The sequence below is a fragment of the Hyla sarda genome, chromosome 7 (genome assembly GCF_029499605.1).
Source record: "Hyla sarda isolate aHylSar1 chromosome 7, aHylSar1.hap1, whole genome shotgun sequence".
In the NCBI taxonomy this organism is placed as follows: domain Eukaryota; kingdom Metazoa; phylum Chordata; class Amphibia; order Anura; family Hylidae; genus Hyla; species Hyla sarda.
The window spans coordinates 155,999,322-156,019,536 of NC_079195.1; the positions used below are offsets into that span (position 1 = coordinate 155,999,322).

General features: G+C 42.5%; 1 protein-coding gene and 1 pseudogene across 1 annotated transcript; both read right to left on the reverse strand.

The window, feature by feature from the left end:
- Window positions 1-279: 279 nt before the first annotated feature.
- LOC130283750 (U2 spliceosomal RNA) lies at window positions 280-450 on the reverse strand (annotated as a pseudogene).
- Window positions 451-18,903: 18,453 nt separating this feature from the next.
- Window positions 18,904-19,912, reverse strand: LOC130283180 (uncharacterized). Its single transcript, XM_056532383.1, has 2 exons — window positions 19,090-19,912; window positions 18,904-18,944 (listed from the first exon to the last, which is right to left on the reverse strand). The coding sequence occupies exons 1-2, from the start codon at window positions 19,910-19,912 to the stop codon at window positions 18,904-18,906; spliced, it is 864 nt and encodes a 287-aa protein (XP_056388358.1).
- Between the last annotated feature and the right edge of the window lie 303 nt (window positions 19,913-20,215).

Sequence of the window (20,215 nt, forward strand, 5' to 3'; positions counted from 1 at the left end):
GCTACCGCATCCTAACAATCCTGTAGACACACAAAACGCAAAAAAGTGATACAGTGAACAAAAATAAATAAATAAGTGTGCGCAGGTACACTGCCTGAACATCTGGCCGGATCTTTAAAAATGTCTCTGATCCTATCCAGAAGGCCGGGAATCAAGAGGGGAGTGCCACTAAGGTGAAGAGATCATGGTGCCATTGCTTCAACTCAGTGAGCCAATACACCCAGTGAGTTTCAGCACCACGGGGGTCACCACTCCTTGAGGCACTAAAGTACCTCGGCTCTAGACTCGACGAGACCCAGAGCAAACATGTCACATCAGGGCAGCCGTTGAGCTGGGTGGTCGCCAGCCCTGGTATACCTGCTCCTCCATGCAGCCATCCATTCCTACCAGTGGACTGCCTGATAAGAACAGATACTACACTTGATCTTAGCCAAAAGGCCGAGAAGCAAACAGCTGTTTCTTCTTTTTTTTTTTAAGAGCCGAGGAACGTGCTCTTGAATCACCCAAAGTGTAAGAAAAAGTGTAAAACGTGTTACACTAAAAAAAAAAAAAAAAAAACATGCAAGAAGAATGCGGTCTATCGCAAGCCCTTCTCCTACAGGAGAGAGGCCCCCCAACAAACCTTACCCTTCGCCTCCGGACCAAAAGGTACCTGCGAGGTTCCAGGTTTGATGTCCCTTTCTGCCAAAACTACTAAGGGACTACAAATGCTCCCGGAATCCCCCTTGGTGGTAGCCAAGATATCTGCCCGAAGAGCCGTGAGCGGTCGGTACCCTGCCCATGCAGGAGTACCTGAGGTTTTTGCAGGGAGGTGCGGAACCTGATGGCCACACATACACCTCCCCTAGACCACCGGGAGGGACACCCAGAAGGGCTACCGCAACCTGACAAATCCGGTGTACACACAACACGTAAAAACCATGTCAAAATAATTAACCCAGTAAAATAATTAATAATTATTTTACTGGGTTAATTATTTTGACATGGCTTTTTGTCTTTTGGTTTTCTATTTATCTGTGTATAATAAGTTATAATCCCCATTATTAGGTTCCCCTTCCATAACCCGGGTCCCCTACCTGTTTAGGTATTGAACTCTGTTCCTTTTTTATATGCTAGGCAACACCAGCTCCCTGTACAAATGATCGCACTCATCTAGGTGGATGCTATCACATGACAAGGGGTGTGTCGCGTGATCGGGGCGCCGCGGTCTCCTCCCCTACTCTCGTCATCAGATTCTGATGGTGGTAACGTGGAGAGGGGTCATGTGGGTGCCCCGGTCATGTGATTACATCCCAGGAGCCCTTCTAATCTATACACACATGCGCAGTGCACTTTTACCCATGCTGGCGCCGCCATTGACAGAGCAAGTGAGTAATATCTCCCTGGCCTTATACTAATACTGATATATAATTATGTACATATGAGAGTAATTAATAATTAGATGCTGTTATATGATTATACCTGAGATGATGTGTTTTAAAGCATTGGTTTTAATCTGCACAATTATGCACAGTATTGCACTATAACACGCACTTTATATTTATGTAAATCATAATATATTATGTATTTTATTTATGTATTTCACTTATTATGTTTATATTTCTTACTTAATTATTAATTGATTGATGTGAATCATGTGATGTGTAATGTTGCACTAGAACTGGGTATTTAAACCCCTTAGATTGTGTGTATCACAGGCTTGAAAATGGCTCCATAGGGGCAGAAGCGTTGCTGTATTGAGATATGAACAAATAAATGCACTTTATTTAATTTGAGTGCTGCGCTTGTTGGATTTTCTATACTACAAGGAACCCTGATCAGGTTGGAGCACTGGCACCACTAATGGACTGGGCTGAGTAGTGCTGCAGATTTTTTCTATTTTTATATATGTCTGTGACTACACAGAGTACAGTAGGACAGTCAGTGTATAGTGTTGTGACTCTGTCAGTGAATGACAGTCACTCACATTGGAAAAAGAAAGTCAGGACCGTTCAGGCCCCTTATTTGGGGTATTGGTTGTACCTTCCTGATGGAAGGTAGCTAATGTATACAAACACATTGGCACAGATATATAAAACTGTGTAAAAGAAAAAATGTAGTTATTTTCCCACACCAACCAATCACAGCTCAGGTTTCACTTTACCAGAGCTCATTAGCTGAGCTGTGATTGGTTGCTGTGGGAAAATCACTCTATTTTTTCCATATGTGACAGTTTTAGACTGAATGTTTCGGACACATGTGGACTGCTGCTATTATTACCTTCATTATACCAGTAGGAGTGTCTTTTTTTTTCTCTCTCTCTCTGATCCCGTCCCTGACCATATTTTAAAGGAACATTTTGGCCAGACAACCCTTTTGATGTCCCCATCTGATGTCCCCATTAACCCAATAGATGCCATGGTCAATACCGATCACAGCATCTATAGTGAACACAGAGATTTAAATGGTCTTATCAGACCAGGGTCCCCCATGCGCCCCCCATGTGTAAGCCACACCCATATAGATGCCAGGCCCACATACAATAAATCATTATTTCAATACATAAAGAAAATTATAGAAACAGTATTTGTAAAATTGAAAGGAAAACTCAATTGTGCAATTTTTTATTTTTTTTATTCTTTTTTGTTGGGGTGGGGCTGTCATTTCTACATAGCATATTTTAAGGTTAAGATTATACATTATCTTTATTCTGTGGGTCAATATGATTACAACAGTACCCAATTTATGTAGGTTTTATTTTATCTTACTACTTTAAAAAAAAAATTATTACTTTTTTGCAAGAAAATTTACATGCATAAGATTGTCTCCTTCTGACCCCTAACATTTTTATTTTTAATTGTTTTGGGGCTCATTTTTTGCGCCATTATCTGTAGATTTCATTGGTACCATCTTTGTTTAGATGGGACTTTTTGATCACTTTTTATATATTTTTTATGGTATTTGAAGTGACCAAAATCAGCAATTCTGGATTTTCCCTTAGTGCTTCACTGACATCACCCCGACATCCCCTTTCACATTTCCCTCTGACATTGACCCTGATATCCCCACTGTGAGTGCTTACTGACATCAACCTGATATGACCCCTTGAGATCACTGCTGACATCAAACCCCCCAACAAGTAATGTAATGTAATGTATGTACACAGTGACTCCACCAGCAGAATAGTGAGTACAGCTCTGTAGTATAATACAGGTTATAACTCAGGATCAGTACAGGATAAGTAATGTAATGTATGGACGCAGTGACCCCACCAGCAGAATAGTGAGTGCAGCTCTGGAGTATAATACAGGATATCCGGCTTTCTCAAGCCTACTGGACATCAGCTGAGAGCTCCATTATACCTGGCGCCTTCTGTGACATCAAGAGTAGAGATGAGCGAGCTTTTCAAAAATTTGATTAAGCTGATTCGCCGAATTTTCCGAAAAAGTTTGTTTCGATCCGAATTTTTTTGCGGCAAATCTATATTAAAAAAAAAGGCTATTTCTAGCCTACAGACAGCCTCAATAGGGGCATAGAAAACTTTGCTGTGTTCTAAAACGCATATGGAGTGTGCTGGGGTAGTGAAATAATACTGTTATTCAGAATAACATGCAGATTACCAGCATCGCTTTTAGAATCACTGCCGCAGAGCGGTGGTGGCATTAGTGTGAGGAGACCATATAGTGGCTGAATGACACAGCATGGAGGAGGCTGAAGCATGAGCACACCATTTAGTGGCTGAATGACAAAGCGTGGAGGTGTTGGCAACATGAGGACACCATATAGTGGCTGAATGACACAGCGTGGAGGTGTTGGCAGCATGAGGAGACCATATAGTGGATGAATGGCACAGCCCGGAGTTGCCAGCAGCATGAGTAGGCACTAGGCCTTCACAATTCCTAAGATTAAAAGATGAATTTAGAAATTTAAACCGAAGATTTCGGATAGCTGGTGCTACCTACCATAACAAAATTATTATTCCCAGACTCAGGCACAGCAGCGGCATCAGTAAACCATATATTGCCTGAATGACACAGCCTGAAGTTGATGCATGAGTACACACTAGGGCTTTACAATCTCCAAGAAAAAACACAATCATTTCTTAAATTTAATATGAAGATTTTGGATAGCGGGTGCTACCTATGATAACATTTTTTATTCCCAGGCCCAGCAGCAGCATCAGTAAACCATATATTGCCTGAATGACACAGCCTGGAGTTGGCTGATGCATGAATACACACCAGGAATTCACAATACCCCCCCCCCCCCCCCCAAAAAAAAAAAAAAAAACACAATAATTTTAGAAATTTTTGAAGAAGATTTTGGATAGTGGATGCTACCTATGATAAAATTTGAATTTCCCAGACCCAGGCCGAGCAGCGGCATCAGTAAACCATATATTGCATGAATGACACAGCCTGGAGTTGGCTGAAGCATGAGGAGACCATTGAAATGTCAGATTTTTTTTTTTGGAAATTTAAATCAAAGTTTGAGTGTCCCGGACCCCAGCGTGTGGGTACAAAGGCCAAAATTTAACAAGTCCCCACAGCGGCTCATGTGGCCGTGAGATGTAAGCGCAACATCTCCATTGCACTGACTGGCCATTGCTTCCAAGACTTTTCGCCAAGGCAAACCATGTATGCTGAAGGGCCACTGAGACTTGTCCGGGCAGTGGAGGCTTAGGACACAGTGGAGGATGTGGAGGCGGAGTTGCACACTGTCACAGGACCAACGAGCTGACAGAGTGGAGCAGGAAGCAGCATAAGTACACAAGAGGGGTTCACAACCCCTAAAAGTTAAAAGGTGAACTTTAAAATTTCTATTGAAGATGCATGTTAGGTAGTGCTACCATCCAAAAATTTAAGGCCCAAGCCCAGAAGCATCAGTAAGCCAAGTAATTCCTGAAAAACACAGGCGCAGGCATCAGCAGTACACCCAAGGGTTTCATAACCCCTTTACATTGCAAGATCAATGTTGAAATTTGCATTAAGCATGTATTTAGCTACTGCTAAACATCCAAAAATTAAAGGCACAAAGCATCAGTGAGGCAAGTAGTTCCTGAAAGAGACACAGGATGAGTCAGGAGCAGGCATTCGCAGTAGCCAAGTGGGTTTCATAACCCATTACATTTAAAGATCAATGTTGAAATTCGCATTAAGCATGTATTTAGCTACTGCTAAACTTCCAAAAATTGAAGGCACAAGGCCAGAAGCATCAGTGAGGCACGTAACATAGTTCATAAGGTTGAAAAAAGACCAGAGTCCATCAAGCTCAACCTATAACCCTAATAAGTCCCTATTGAGTTGAGTTGATCGAGAGGAAGGCAAAAAACCTTCATACTAGAGGTAAAAAATTCCTTCCCGACTCCAAATATGGCAGTCAGAATAAATCCCTGGATCAACCTTCTGTCCCCATAAATCTAGAATACATAACCAGCAATGTTATTACTCTCCAAAAATGCATCCAGACCCTTTTTGAACTCTATTACAGAGTTCACCATGACCACCTCCTCCGGGAGAGAACTCCACAGTCTCACTGCTCTTACAGTAAAGAACCCCCATCTGTGCTGCTGTAGAAACCTTCTTTCCTCTAGACCCCCTGATATATTTCTACATAGTTATTAGGTTTCCCCCGAATTATTTCCTTATCGTGGGCATCTATGCCCCTATTGATGCACCCCATGATTTTATTAGCCTTGGCAGCAGCTGCCCGACACTGGTCAGCTAACTACAGCTAAGTTTACTGTTAACTAAGACTCCTAAGTCCTTTTACGTGTCAGTCGTCCCAAGTGTTCTCCCATTTAATACATAACACCAGCCCGGATTTTTCTTCCCCATGTGCATTACCTTACATTTATCAGTGTTGAACCTCATCTGCCACTTCCCAGCCCAAACCTCCAACCTATCCAGATCCATATATATAAATATGTAAATAAGCCAAGTCTGCTGAATAACATGATATAATTTCCATCCACATTAAAAGGAGATAACTTAATCGAATAAGAAGCCAGTGTATCTTACCAAGAGCACTTCTGGATAAAAGAAAGATGGCTGCCTGGATCCCATGGGAACGCCTGAAGTCAATAACCGGTGAGTAGGGAAGAAATGGGCATATGCCCTAAAGTATTTCTCCCTGACTCTTTATGACTCCGCCCCTTCAGGTAGCCTTTGTGATCAGGATGGGTCCCTCTGTCTGTTTGGCTGTGAGTCCCTCTGGATCTGTCGGTCTGTGTGTGGATCTGGATCTCTGGATGTGTCCCACACCCGCTTTTTAACTTGTCCCCATCTAAAAGATCCTCCCCCCACAAATATATTATCCAATGATGTTTGGAGGGTGCGTGTATGGAAATTAGGGCAAGTCACATGTCTAAGCTCATGACATCACAGCTAATCATTAATTATAGCCACTATGATTAAATTCACCATAAGTGATATATACATACATCATGGCTACTATATTTTCATAGTACGCTATATTATTCCTGAGATTAATTATCATGAATTAATCCATCAGGCAACACCAATTACTTAAACCTGTATACAGCATTTAGTTATATAGCTGTATACACAATCCTACAAAAAGTTATAAGGCCACTATCTATCAGTTATATATATATCTTGTTAAATATATCAGGATTGTATAATAGGGCAAGATAGCATAATATGATACAAAGATCATATTATGAATGCTTTATAAAAAGACATGAATATTAGCCTTTTAGTTCCCCTTTTGGTCTGGCTAAAACTAGTCATGTTGACTGAATCTTCTCAGGGACTTTTCTATTTACTGATAGTCTGAGGCAAGACAATACCTACTGAAACTTCTCGGGCATCTCAAATAGATGGCCAGATACAGATGAATAGAATGCAAATATTTCTTAGAGATGAACTTTTGGTGTCTCAAAGGCTCCATTTTAGGCCTTCTGAAAATTCACACAAAATGGTGGATCATATTGCCATGTTATATTAGAAATAGTGATTCATATTTGGGGCTTATATCACAACAGTGTCATCTGCAAAGATTGCTACTTTACTATTCAACCCCTCTGCAAGGTCATTAATGAATATATTAAATAAGACAGGACCAAAGACAAACCCCTGTGGTACCCCACTAGTAACAGTCACCCAATCAGAATAAGTACCATTAATAACCACCCTCTGTTTCCTATCATTGAGCCAGTTACTTACCTACTTGCACACATTCTCCCCCAGCCCAAACTTTCTCATTTTATGCACCAACCTTTTATGTGGAACCGTATCAAATGCTTTGGAAAAATCCAGATATACGACATCCATCGATTGCCCCTGGTCCAGTCTGGAGCTCACCTCCTTGTAAAAGACCGATCCCTCATGAATCCATGCTGATACGGGGTCATACATTTATTTTTATCAAGATATTCCAAAATTGCATCTCTTAGGAAACCCTCAAGCAATTTACATACAACCGAGATTAAACTAACAGGTCTATAATTCCCGGGGTCACCTTTTGACCCCTTCTTAAATATTGGCACCACATTTGCCAGGCACCAGTCCTGGTGAACAGTCCCTGTCACTATAGAGTCCCTGAATATAAAAAATAGGGGTCTGTCTATTACATTACTTAATTCCTTTAGAACACTGGGGTCAATGCCATCTGGACCTGGTGATTTGTCTATTTTGATTTTTTGTAGGCGGCACTGTACTTCTTCCTGGGTTAGACAGGTGACCTGTACTGGGGAGTTTACCTTATCACACTGTATTTCACCTGGCGTTTCATTTTCCTCAGTGAATACAGTGGAGAAGAATTTGTTTAATATATTTGCTTTTTCCTGATCCCCATTTATAATTTCTTCCTCATAATTTTGTAAAGGGCCTACACTTTCATTTTTTACCTTTTTGCTATTTATATAGTTAAAGAACATTTTGGGGTTAGTTTTACTCTCTTGGGCAATTAGTCTTTCTGTCTCTAATTTTGCGGCTTTTATATGTTTTTTACATATTTTACATTTTTCTCTATAGCTTTTTAATGCTTCTTCACTGCTGTCCCGTTTTAGTAATTTAAATGCTTTATTTTTGTCATTTATTGCCCCCTTAACATTTGTATTCATCCATATTGGTTTTCTTTTATTTCTGACCCCTTTATTCCCATGAGGTATATACATCTTACAGTGAAAATTTAAGATATTTTTAAAAGTCTCCCATTTAGTATCAGTATTGTTCTTTTTGAGGACATTATCCCATTTTATATTGTTAAGGGCTTCTCTGAGTTGATCGAACTTTGCCTTCCTAAAGTTCATTGTTTTTGTGGCCCCTCGAGAGATTCCCTTATTGAAGAACAAGTTGTAATGTACTATATTATGATCACTATTTCCTAGGTGTCCATCTACTTGCACATTAATTACTCTGTCAGGTACATTGGTTATTATTAAGTCTAGTAGGGCATCCCCTCTGGTAGGGCCCTGCACCATTTGGGACAGATAACTGTCTTTAGCTATAGTCAGAAACCTGTTTCCTTTATGAGATTCACAGGTCTATGTCTCCCAGTTTAAATCAGGATAATTAAAGTCCCCCATTATTATCACATCATTTTGATTTGCTGCCTTGTTTATTTGCCTCAATAATTCATCTTCTGGCTCTTCCATTATGTTTGGTGGATTATAGCAAACCCCTATCAGAATTTTTTTTATTTTTATCTCCATATATTTCTACCCATAATGACTCCACATTATCGTTTCCCTCCCAAATATCCTCCAGCAGTGCGGCCTTCAAATTGGACTTTACTTAAAGACAGACTCCTCCCCCTTTCCGTTTTGTCCGATCCTTCCTCAATAGACTATAACCCTGTATGTTGACCGCCTAGTCACAGCTATCGTCCAACCAAGTCTCTGTTATACCTACTATGTCATAATCCTCAGAAATTTTCAACTCCAGTTCGTCAGTTTTATTGGACAGACTTCTGGCATTAGTCAACATGCACTTCAATGGTGTATGTTTTTTTTTTTCCTATGATGCCTATCCCTATTAACAATTCTGACCCCTCCCTCCGCTACACCCCCAGATACATTATTAAGTCCCCCCCTCTATCTACACTATCTTCCCCTTCTATGTTATAGGTTCCCTCCCCCCAGTCCCTAGTTTAAACACTCCTCCACCCTTCTAGCCATCTTCTCCCCAAGCATAGCTGCACCCTCCCCATTGAGGTGCAGCCCGTCCCTATGGTAGAGCCAGTAACCGACAGCGAAGTTGGCCCAGTTCTCCATGAACCCAAACCCCTCCTTCCTACACCAGCTTCTGAGCCACTTGTTTACCTCCCTAATCTCCCGCTGCCTCTCTGGTGTGGCTTGTGGTACAGGTAATATTTTAGAAAATACTACCTTGGAGGTCCTTGCCTTAAGCTTGCAGTCTAAGTCCCTGAAATCATTTTTAAGGACACTCCACCTACCTCTTACTTTGTCATTGGTGTCAATATGTACCATGACTGCCGGGTCTTCTCCAGCCCCACCCAGCAACCTGTCAACCCGATCCGCGATGTGCCAAACTCGAGCGCAAGGAAGAAAACACACTGTTCGGCGATCCCGGTCTTTGTGATAGATCGCCCTGTCTGTCCCCCTAATAATTGAGTCCCCCACTACCAGTACCTGTCTGGCCTGCCCTACACTCCTCTCTCCCTCCTTACTGGAGCAGACACCCCCCTGGTAGTCAGAGGCAGAGTCCTGCTGCAGTACCGCTAGCTCTGAAATGGCACCCCCCCCATCTGCCAACTGGGCAAACTTGTTGGGGTGTGCCAGCTCAGGGATAGCATCCCTGATACTTTTCCCTCTACCCCGTTTTCTAACTGTAACCCAGCTAACTACCTGACTGTCCTGCACCTCCGTCCCACTATCCTCCCCCACCTCTACCCTAGAGAGTACTTGCTCAGTGAGCAGGAGACTCCTCTCCGTGTTGTCAATGCATCTCAGTGTTGCCAGTTGCTCCTCTAGATCCAGGATCTGGGCTTCTAAATGAACAACTCGCACACACCTGGCACAACAATATGCACCCTCAAACTGCTGTTCAAGGATTGCATACGTTGTGCAAGATGCACACTGGGCTGCCTTTTCCAACATGGAGGCCATACTAGATTTGGGGATAGCAAAAATTTACGGAAAAGAAAAAAAATTATCAAATATTTCAATTTAAACTTCCTGAATTTAAAGTCCCTTAATTTTAAGTCCCCTCACTTTTATACTCACTCACTTGTATACTTCACACTCTTGTATACAGACACACAATCGCTAGCTCAACAATCGCTTAGTGTACTTGCTTTATATTTACTACAACCACCTCTCTTCCTGTTAACCCTCTGGCTGCTCTTGCTCCTCCTCTCCTGTCCAATGACTAGAAACAGAGGCCATCTCATCCAACCTAAACTGTGCTCCACTCTGCCCCCCATCCTCCTCCTCCAGTTCAGCCCTCACAGGGCTCATGTAGCCTTGAGATGTAGGTGCAACGTCTCCATTGCCATGACCAGCCATCATTTCAATCATTTGTTGTAGGAAATGTAGGAGTGGAATTACATTGTTCATGCCGTAATCCAGGCGATTTACAAATAATGTGGTTTCCTCAAAGGGCCTAAGCAAACGGCAGGTGTCACGTATGAACTGCCACTGGTTCACATTGAAGTTACACAGGGGAGTACTCCTATCTGCTTGGATCATCAAGAAATTGGTGATGGCTTTTCTTTGTTCGTATAGTCTGTCCAACATATGGAGGCTGGAATTCTAACGTGTGGCAACGTCACAAGTAAGACTATGTTGTGGGATACCGTTCTGACGCTGCAGCTCAAGGAGGGTGTGCTTTGCGGTGTACGAGTGGCTGAAGTGCATGCACAGTTTCCTTGCCATTGTCAGGATGTTTTGCAAATGGGGTGAAGACTTCAGGAAGTGCTTTACAACTAGATTCAACACGTGTGCCATGCAGGGCGCATGTTTCACACTTCCTTGTCGCAGCGCGGACACGATGTTCTTCCCGTTGTCGGTCACCATGGTTCCCATTTCCATTCCCAGTTCCACCCCTGTGTGACTCCGTTCGCCAAGGCAAACCATGTGAAGAACCGCGTGACACTGCCGTGCCCTACACACATGGTACGATAAGGGGCCACCGAGATTTGTATGTGCAGTGGAGGCTGAGGACACGGTGGAGGATGAGGAGGCGGAGTCGCACACCGTCACAGGACCAACTGCCTGAGAGCGAGAGCGTGGAGGAGGAAGCGGTGTGACCTGTTCAAGTTTCTGTTGTGGCTGTGCCACATTCACCCAGTGGGCCGTAAAAGACATGTATTGTCCCTGCCCGTAGTTACAGCTCCACACGTAGGCGCTGCTGTGCACTTTTGAACACCACGACAGGCTCAATGACTGGCCAGCCTTCTCTTCTACAAACTTATGCAGGGATGGTACTGCCTTATTCGCAAAGAAATGATGGCTTGGGACTCTCCACCTCGGCTCAGCAGAAGCCATCGATTCTCTGAAAGGTGCAGAGTCCACCATTTGAAAAGGGAGGTACTGCAGCACCAGCAATTTAGACAGCAGCACATTCAACTTCTGCGCCGTTGGATGAGTGGGCGCATACTGTTGTCTCTTGGACATGGCTTCGCCGATGGATTGTTGGCAGAATGGTTGACTAAAAGCGTGAGAAGCAGAAGCATCTGGAATGACAAGGAGGGTTTGACACACAGCTCCCTTCGGCTGAGGTGGTGGAGCCTTGGCTGGATGAAGGAGGGAGCGGATGGCCACTGAGTGATGCAGCAGGCTGGACCACTACATCGGAGCCACGGTTCTCCCAGGCCGCTTTATGGTGGCGAAGCATGTGTTGATGCAGGGCCGTGGTGCCGACAATGGGACCCTGGCCACGCTTCACCTTCTGCTGACATATCTTGCTTGTGGCTACGTGAACCTCCTCCAGATGCCTGATGAAAAACTGCCACACCGCCGAGTAACTGATTTTCCCACCTACAGTCCGCACTAATTGACCGCTACTGGCGCCGTCTCCAGGAACCCCTGTTCCATTACTTCCTGGAAAGGTAGATTGCCGCAAAGCAGGTGGTCTCCCCCGGGCACGTTTGGCTCCAGAATTTCCACTCCTGCCACCATGCTGACTGCCAACCGTGCTACTGCCTTGCTGGCTCAGCTGCTGCCTCAAGGGCAACCTGCAACTCTCTTCTCATGATGATGATGAAGCCCCTTCTGCACCTGGCTCCCAATTGCGATCAGCTTCATCATCATCAACAGGTGTCTGCATGTCACTGATGTCCTCCTCAGGTTCCACAACAGTCTCTGCTTCAGGACCCTGAACCCTGGCAACACCGACTCCCACGTCACTCTCCGCATCACTACTTGGCCGCCTAGCGGAGCAAGCGGCGCATGTCTCCTCCCCCTCTTGCTGACTGTCCTCTATTAGATCGTCCTCAGTGAATAGTGGAGCTGAACCCACAGCATAAGATACTTCTCTAGGAGAGGGAACAGCATAGGACAAAGGCAATGGGATGACAGGGACTGCTCCTGGGCCATGCCAACTGAGGGTTATGTCTGAGGAACCCAACAATGTCACTTGTGATGAAGTGGATGAGTGTGTTAACCAATCAACAACGGCAGATGGGTTGCTGGTGGAGACACGGCCGCTGGCTGATAACGGGAGCTCAGGCCTCTCGCTGCGACTCCTGCAGCCACTCGCCCCTAGTCTGCTGCCAACTCTAACTGAAGTATTTAGGCCTCTGCCACTCCTCTGTGCACGTCCTGGCACTTCTCTGCCTGACATACTTAATCCGTATATGAGAGTATTACAATACTCTTCACTACTCTTTAACCCCTTAAGGACCGAGCCCTTTTTCACCTTAAGGAACGGAGCGTTTTTTGCAATTCTGACCACTGTCACTTTAAACATTAATAACTCTGGAATGCTTTTAGTTATCATTCTGATTCCGAGATAGTTTTTTCGTGACATATTCTACTTTAACTTAGTGGTAAAATTTTATGTTAACTTGCATCCTTTCTTGGTGAAAAATCACCAAATTTGATGAAAAAAATGAAAATTTTGCATTTTTTCTAACTTTGAAGCTCTCTGCTTGTAAGGAAAATGGATATTCAAAATATTTTTTTTTGGGGTTCACATATACAATATGTCTACTTTATGTTTGCATCATAAAATTTATGAGTTTTTACTTTTGGAAGACACCAGAGGGCTTCAAAGTTCAGCAGCAATTTTGAAATTTTTCACAAAATTTTCAAACTCGCTATTTTTCATGGACCAGTTCACGTTTGAAGTGGATTTGAAGGGCCTTCATATTAGAAATGCCCCATAAAAGACCCCATTATAAAAACTACACCCCCCAAAGTATTCAAAATGACATTCAATAAGTGTATTAACCCGGTGTTTCACAGGAATAGCAGCAAAGTGAAGGAGAAAATTCAAAATCTTCATTTTTTACACTCGCATGTTCTTGTAGACCCAATTTTTGAATTTTTGCAAGGGGTAAAAAGGAGAAAATTTTTACTTGTATTTGAAACCCAATTTCTCTCAAGTAAGCACATACCTCATATGTCTATGTTAATTGTTCAGCGGGCGCAGTAGAGGGCTCAGAAGGGAAGGAGCATCAAATGGTTTTTGGGGGGCATGTCACCTTTAGGAAGCCCCTATGGTGCCAGAACAGCAATAAAACACACATGGCATACCATTTTGGAAACTAGACTCCTCAGGGAACATAACAAGGGGTAAAGTGAACCTTAATACCCCACAGGTGTTTCACGACTTTTGCATATGTAAAAGAAATTAAAAAAAATTTACCTAAAATGCTTGGTTTCCCAAAAATTTTACATTTTTAAAATGTGTAATAGCAGAAAATACCCCCCAAAATTTGAAACCCAATTTCTCCCGATTCAGAAAACACCCCATATGGGGGTGAAAATTGCTCTGCTGGCGCACTACAGGTCTCAGAAGAGAAGGAGTCACATTTGGCTTTTTGAAAGCAAATTTTGCTCTGGGGGCATGCCGCATTTAGGAAGCCCCTATGATGCCAGAACAGCAAAAAAAAAAACACATGGCATACCATTTTGGAAACTAGACCCCTCGGGGAAAGTAACAAGGGGTAATGTGAACCTTAATACCCTACAGGTGTTTCACGACTTTTGCATATGTAAAAAAAAAAATTATTTTTTACCTAATATGCTTGGTTTCCCAAAATTTTTACATTTTTAAAAAGGGTAATAGCAGGAAATACCCCCCAAAATTTGAAGCCCAATTTCTCCCGATTCAGAAAACACCCCATATGGGGGTGAAAAGTGCTCTGCTGGCGCACTACAGGTCTCAGAAGAGAAGGAGTCACATTTGGCTTTTTGAAAGTAAATTTTGCTCTGGGGGCATGCCGCATTTAGGAAGCCCCTATGGTGCCAGAACAGCAAAAAAAAACACATGGCATACCATTTTGGAAACTAGACCCCTCGGGGAAAGTAACAAGGGGTAATGTGAACCTTAATACCCTACAGGTGTTTCACGACTTTTGCATATGTAAAAAATAAAAATTATTTTTTACCTAATATGCTTGGTTTCCCAAAATGTTTACATTTTTAAAAAGGGTAATAGCAGGAAATACCCCCCAAAATTTGAAGCCCAATTTCTCCCGATTCAGAAAACACCCCATATGGGGGTGAAAAGTGCTCTGCTGGCGCACTACAGGTCTCAGAAGAGAAGGAGTCACATTTGGCTTTTTGAAAGCAAATTTTGCTCTGGGGGCATGCCGCGTTTAGGAAGCCCCTATGGTACCAGAACAGCAAAAAAAAACACATGGCATACCATTTTGGAAACTAGACCCCTCGGGGAACGTAACAAGGGGTAATGTGAACCTTAATACCCTACAGGTGTTTCACGACTTTTGCATATGTGAACATTTTTTATTTTTTTTTTACCTAAAATGCTTGGTTTCCCAAAATTTTAACATTTTTAAAAAGGGTAATAGCAGAAAACACCCCACAAAATTTGAAGCCCAATTTCTCCCGATTCAGAAAACACCCCATATGGGGGTGAAAAGTGCTCTGCTGGCGCACTACAGGTCTCAGAAGAGAAGGAGTCACATTTGGCTTTTTGAAAGCAAATTTTGCTCTGGGGGCATGCCGCATTTAGGAAGCCCCTATGGTGCCAGGACAGCAAAAAAAATAACACATGGCATACCATTTTGGAAACTAGACCCCTCGGGGAACGTAACAAGGGGTTAAGTGAACCTTTATACCCCACAGGTGTTTCATGACTTTTGTATATGTAAAAATAAAATAAAAATTTTTACCTAAAATGCTTGTTTTCCCAAAAATTTAACATTTTTAAAAAGGGTAATAGCAGAAAATACCCCACAAAATTTGAAGCCCAATTTCTCCCGAGTACGGCGATACCCCATATGTGGCCCTAAACTGTTACCTTGAAATACGACAGGGCTCCAAAGTGAGAGTGCCATGCGCATTTGAGGCCTAAATTAGGGATTGCATAGGGGTGGACATAGGGGTATTCTACGCCAGTGATTCCCAAACAGGGGGCCTCCAGCTGTTGTAAAACTCCCAGCATGCCTGGACAGTCAGTGGCTATCTGGCAATACTGGGAGTAGTTGTTTTGCAACAGCTGGAGGCTCCGTTCTGGAAACAGTGGCGTACCAGACGTTTTTCATTTTTATTGGGGAGGGGAGGGGGGCTGTGTAGGGGTATGTGTATATGTAGTGTTTTTTACTTTTTATTTTATTTTGTGGTAGTGTAGTGTAGTGTTTTTAGGGTACAGTCACACGGGCGGGGGTTCACAGTAGTTTCTCGCTGGCAGTTTGAGCTGCGGCAGAAAATTTGACGCAGCTCAAACTTGCAGCCGGATACTTACTGTAATCCTCCGCCCATGTGAGTGTACCCTGTACGTTCACATTGGGGGGGGGGGGGGGACATCCAGCTGTTGCAAAACTACAACTCCCAGCATGTACGGTCTATCAGTGCATGCTGGGAGTTGTAGTTTTGCAACCGCTGGAGGCTCCGTTTTGGAAACAGTGACGTACCAGACATTTTTCATTTTTATTGGGGAGGGGAGGGGGGCTGTGTAGGGGTATGTGTATATGTAATGTTTTTTACTTTTTATTTTATTGTGTGTTAGTGTAGTGTAGTGTTTTTAGGGTACAGTCGCATGGGCGGGGGGTTCACAGTAGTTTCTCGCTGGCAGTTTGAGCTGCGACAGAAATTTTGCCGCACCTCAAACTTGCAGCCGGATACTTACTGTAATCCTCCGCCCATGTGAGTGTACCCTGTACATTAGTACAAAAATAGGGGGGCTCACCAAATCATACAGTGGGTGCTACTACTCAGTAAGCAAAAAACTTTCTATACAAGGGTAAGGATTTACTGTAAAGAGTGCACACCACAAGATCAATATTCATATAAGTAACAAATTTTATTAAATATCACATAAAGATGCAAAAAAGACAGAAAAGGGCTAAAATCAATTAAAAAGCTCTCAATAGAGCAACCTCTACAACATGGGAGAGGGGCCATGAACCCCCTTCTCACCAAAGTCCCGTCCCTCTGTGGTACAATACAATGGCTCAGGCAGTGGTGCTAACTAATAAGATAATACACATGCAGCATCAATCTATGTCACCGAATAAATAATCCTAACATCAAATGAAAAAGAAATACACGATGTACAAAGAGAAGATATATAAATGCATATCACCAGTGCACAGCAGCCACAGAACAAAGGAGCCGAAATGATAAATAGCGGGACGGGACCCCTAAAGCCCCACGCGTTCCGTCACCGTTTGTGACTTCCTCAGGGGTGTTGTAGTCCACCTGCCCTTGGGGTCTTTTATATCAGCATAATATGTTGGGTAATACCTGTCAGGTGAGGCCATCGAGGGTCAGTCACGCTGTGTGTAGTGGAGCCGGCGTGAACTTCCGCCTCCGCCACCCACTTCCGCTATGCGCGCGTCACGAGAAGTGCAGATCATGTGACCACCTAGTGGTCACATGATCTCTTCTCCTTGATATTGGCTGTCATGCGCGGTAGTGCCGTATCCGGGAGTAAGTGCGTCCCACGTGACCGAACGGTCATGTGAGGTGTCATGTGATCACATGTTGTTAAAAACTTTGTTGTGCCTTAGCGCATGCGCACCCCTTATGTCAGGACACCAGGTAAGTACATAGCAATGTATTTGACACATATTGAACTCAATAATAGAACTGTAATATACATGCAAATTGATGGTAGATGAACTAGACCGTCACATGATAGACATTATATATAGAAAAATATAAATAATTGGGAATAAACACTATACATATATATATGGATAATATGTGAAGAATAATACGTATGTAATGAATGGAAAATGGTAAATAATAAATAAATAATACACAATATATAAATGTGTATGTATACATAAAATAATATGAAAAAAATGCAGAATTTTTTTATATATGTTAAAAGATAGGAAACAAATAATGTATATATAATTTATTATGAATAATAAATGTATGAATGAAGAAAAGTGGATAGGCATATAACCCATGTGTGATCAGTAGTTAGAATAAGTGCAAAGGTATCAAAGTAATTCATACCAAAGACTATACACATGTGTGTGTGTGTAAAAAAAAAAAAAAAAAAAAACCCCACCCACACACATGTGCATTAGTATGTGTGCAAAGTGAAAAAGTAAATAAATAAAATAATAAAATTAATAATAAAATGAGTGCAAATAAATTAACAATGTGATTACTGTCAAATCCCAATCATGATCAAGATCAATAACAAACATGAGAAGGTCTTCGTCCAATCTCATATCCCACCATTCATGCAATATCAAAATTTGGATATATATATCTTTCCGATAAGGTGAAGTCACCATTGATGTATCATACCTGGTATCTTGTGCGGATAGAGGATGGCCCATTATCCCCTTAATCTCAACAGCCTGTGTAACCCTCAAGGGCCTCCTGACCAGGTCAATATCAAATCAACCAATATTGAGATACTATATAAAGCATTACTGTTCAAAATTTGATAGTTATCCAGACTGAGCAAGTGGCGTCCTCTTCTTATTGAATAAATACAGTCCAAGGTCTCCATAATGGAGTCCACATCCATAGATGTTCTTATAGTGTGTGTAGGGAGATGGCTACAAAAAAGTCCATCAATCCCTAGATTGTCCAAATTAGATAGGTTAGTGTCTTCCACATACCAAAGAGGTTGTAAAAGACTCCATCCAGTGTCATAGCCAGAGAGTTTTTCATCCTAGGGGGGACTAACAGCAGTCAGTGGGGCCCAAATCCAGGCTGAAGAATCCATTATCCATAAGCGTCAAGCTATTACAAGTATATCCAAATGTTCTCATATGTTCTCCTTTTTATCATCTTCCTAGACTCCACATCACACCCGACATTTGAGACTCAGCAAGTGTTCAAGCAACACGAGGTAAGTACAATAACTCAGGATCAGCATAATCTGGAGAGGTATAGCAAAAACATTAGTATGATACACCTAATCAGTCCGACAAGATGCCCCCATATCTAAACAAGCCCACCCAGTGTGAGTGAATGTGTGTGTATATGTATGTGAATGTGCCCCCTGTGCGTGAGGTGACTGTGCCCCCTATGTGTGATGAAATAACTATTGTGTTAATAGAGGTGTGCTAGCTGAACAAAAAGATGGAATCAGTATGTAGTAGTGAAATAGATATGAGTGAGTGTGTAAGGTAAAACCCAAGCATGACCCAGGGACCACTGCCCTCCCTAACCTCCATGGATGGTGTAGTCCCAGTGGAATGATATCATCCCCCCCCCCACACAAATCAAAACAACAACCCCCCTCCCCACATAATAAACCTCCCCAAACCTACCCACTGCACTGCAAACCCATACTTGCCTGTTTAGAATGAGTGACATGTAAACTGGATATTGCTTCAAATCATCCCTACTAGAAAATGCCTAAATGATCGTCGGCCTGTAACATAAAAATGAACAATCTCTCCGTTGGATTTGTGCGTGAGTGTGCGTGAAAACGCACACCCACACCCATACCGCATAATTGGATGTGTGAACACACACATACAACAGATTAGCCACAGTAATTACAACTCTTCACTCACCCAAGAAGCCAGTAAACAGTAGGTCCTCATTCATGCCCCAGGGAGACACTGTTCCCAATTCGAAAATCCATTTGGATTCTACTTGTAGCAGTCTTTGGGTAATGGGTCCTCCTCTCATATTTGTCGTAACTCTTTCCAGGCCGATAACCTGTAAGCCATATGGACGTCCTCCATGATGTTCTAAAAAATGGTTTGCCACGGTTGTCAGGGTTTTGAATCTGTCTTTGTCCCGACGAGCCAATGCTATGGTGGATAGATGCTTCTGTATTCTTTTTCTAAGCTGTTGTCCTGTTTGCCCCACGTATAGTTTACCACAAGGGCAAATGATAGTATATATGACCTGTGATGTTTTACAGTTAATGTAATTTTTAAGATGGTAACTTTTTCCATTTCGTGGATTGGTAAATTCCTGCTTGGGTGTCATAAACTGACAGGCAGTACAGTCTCCACCCGGATATGATCCATGATGTTTGAAGCCCCGGCCTAAAGTTCTTGTGGGTCTCTGAAAGTGGCTCCTTGTTAATAAGTCCCTCAAATTTGGCGCTCTTCTTGAGACCAACATTGGTCTCTCAGGTACCACGTTTCTAACCTGGTTATCTGATAGCAAAATGTTCCAGTTCTCACCCAATATTTTCCTGATGTCCTGCCACTGGTTGTTGTATGTGGCCACAAATCTTAGAGTGTTGTCCTCCAGTCTTTCTGAAGTCCCATCAAGGAGTGATCTTCTTTCAATGCCATTAGCCCTCTGGTAGGCCTGGGATATAATACTTCTCGGGTATCCCCTCTTTTTAAATCTGTTAGTAAGGAACGAAGACCTTCTCATGTTTGTTATTGATCTTGATCATGATTGGGATTTGACAGTAATCACATTGTTAATTTATTTGCACTAATTTTATTATTAATTTTATTATTTTATTTATTTACTTTTTCACTTTGCACACATACTAATGCACATGTGTGTGGGTGCGTTTTTTTTTTTTTTTTTTTTTTCTTTACACACACACACACACACATGTGTATAGTCTTTGGTATGAATTACTTTGATACCTTTGCACTTATTCTAACTACTGATCACACATGGGTTATATGCCTATCCACTTTTCTTCATTCATACATTTATTATTCA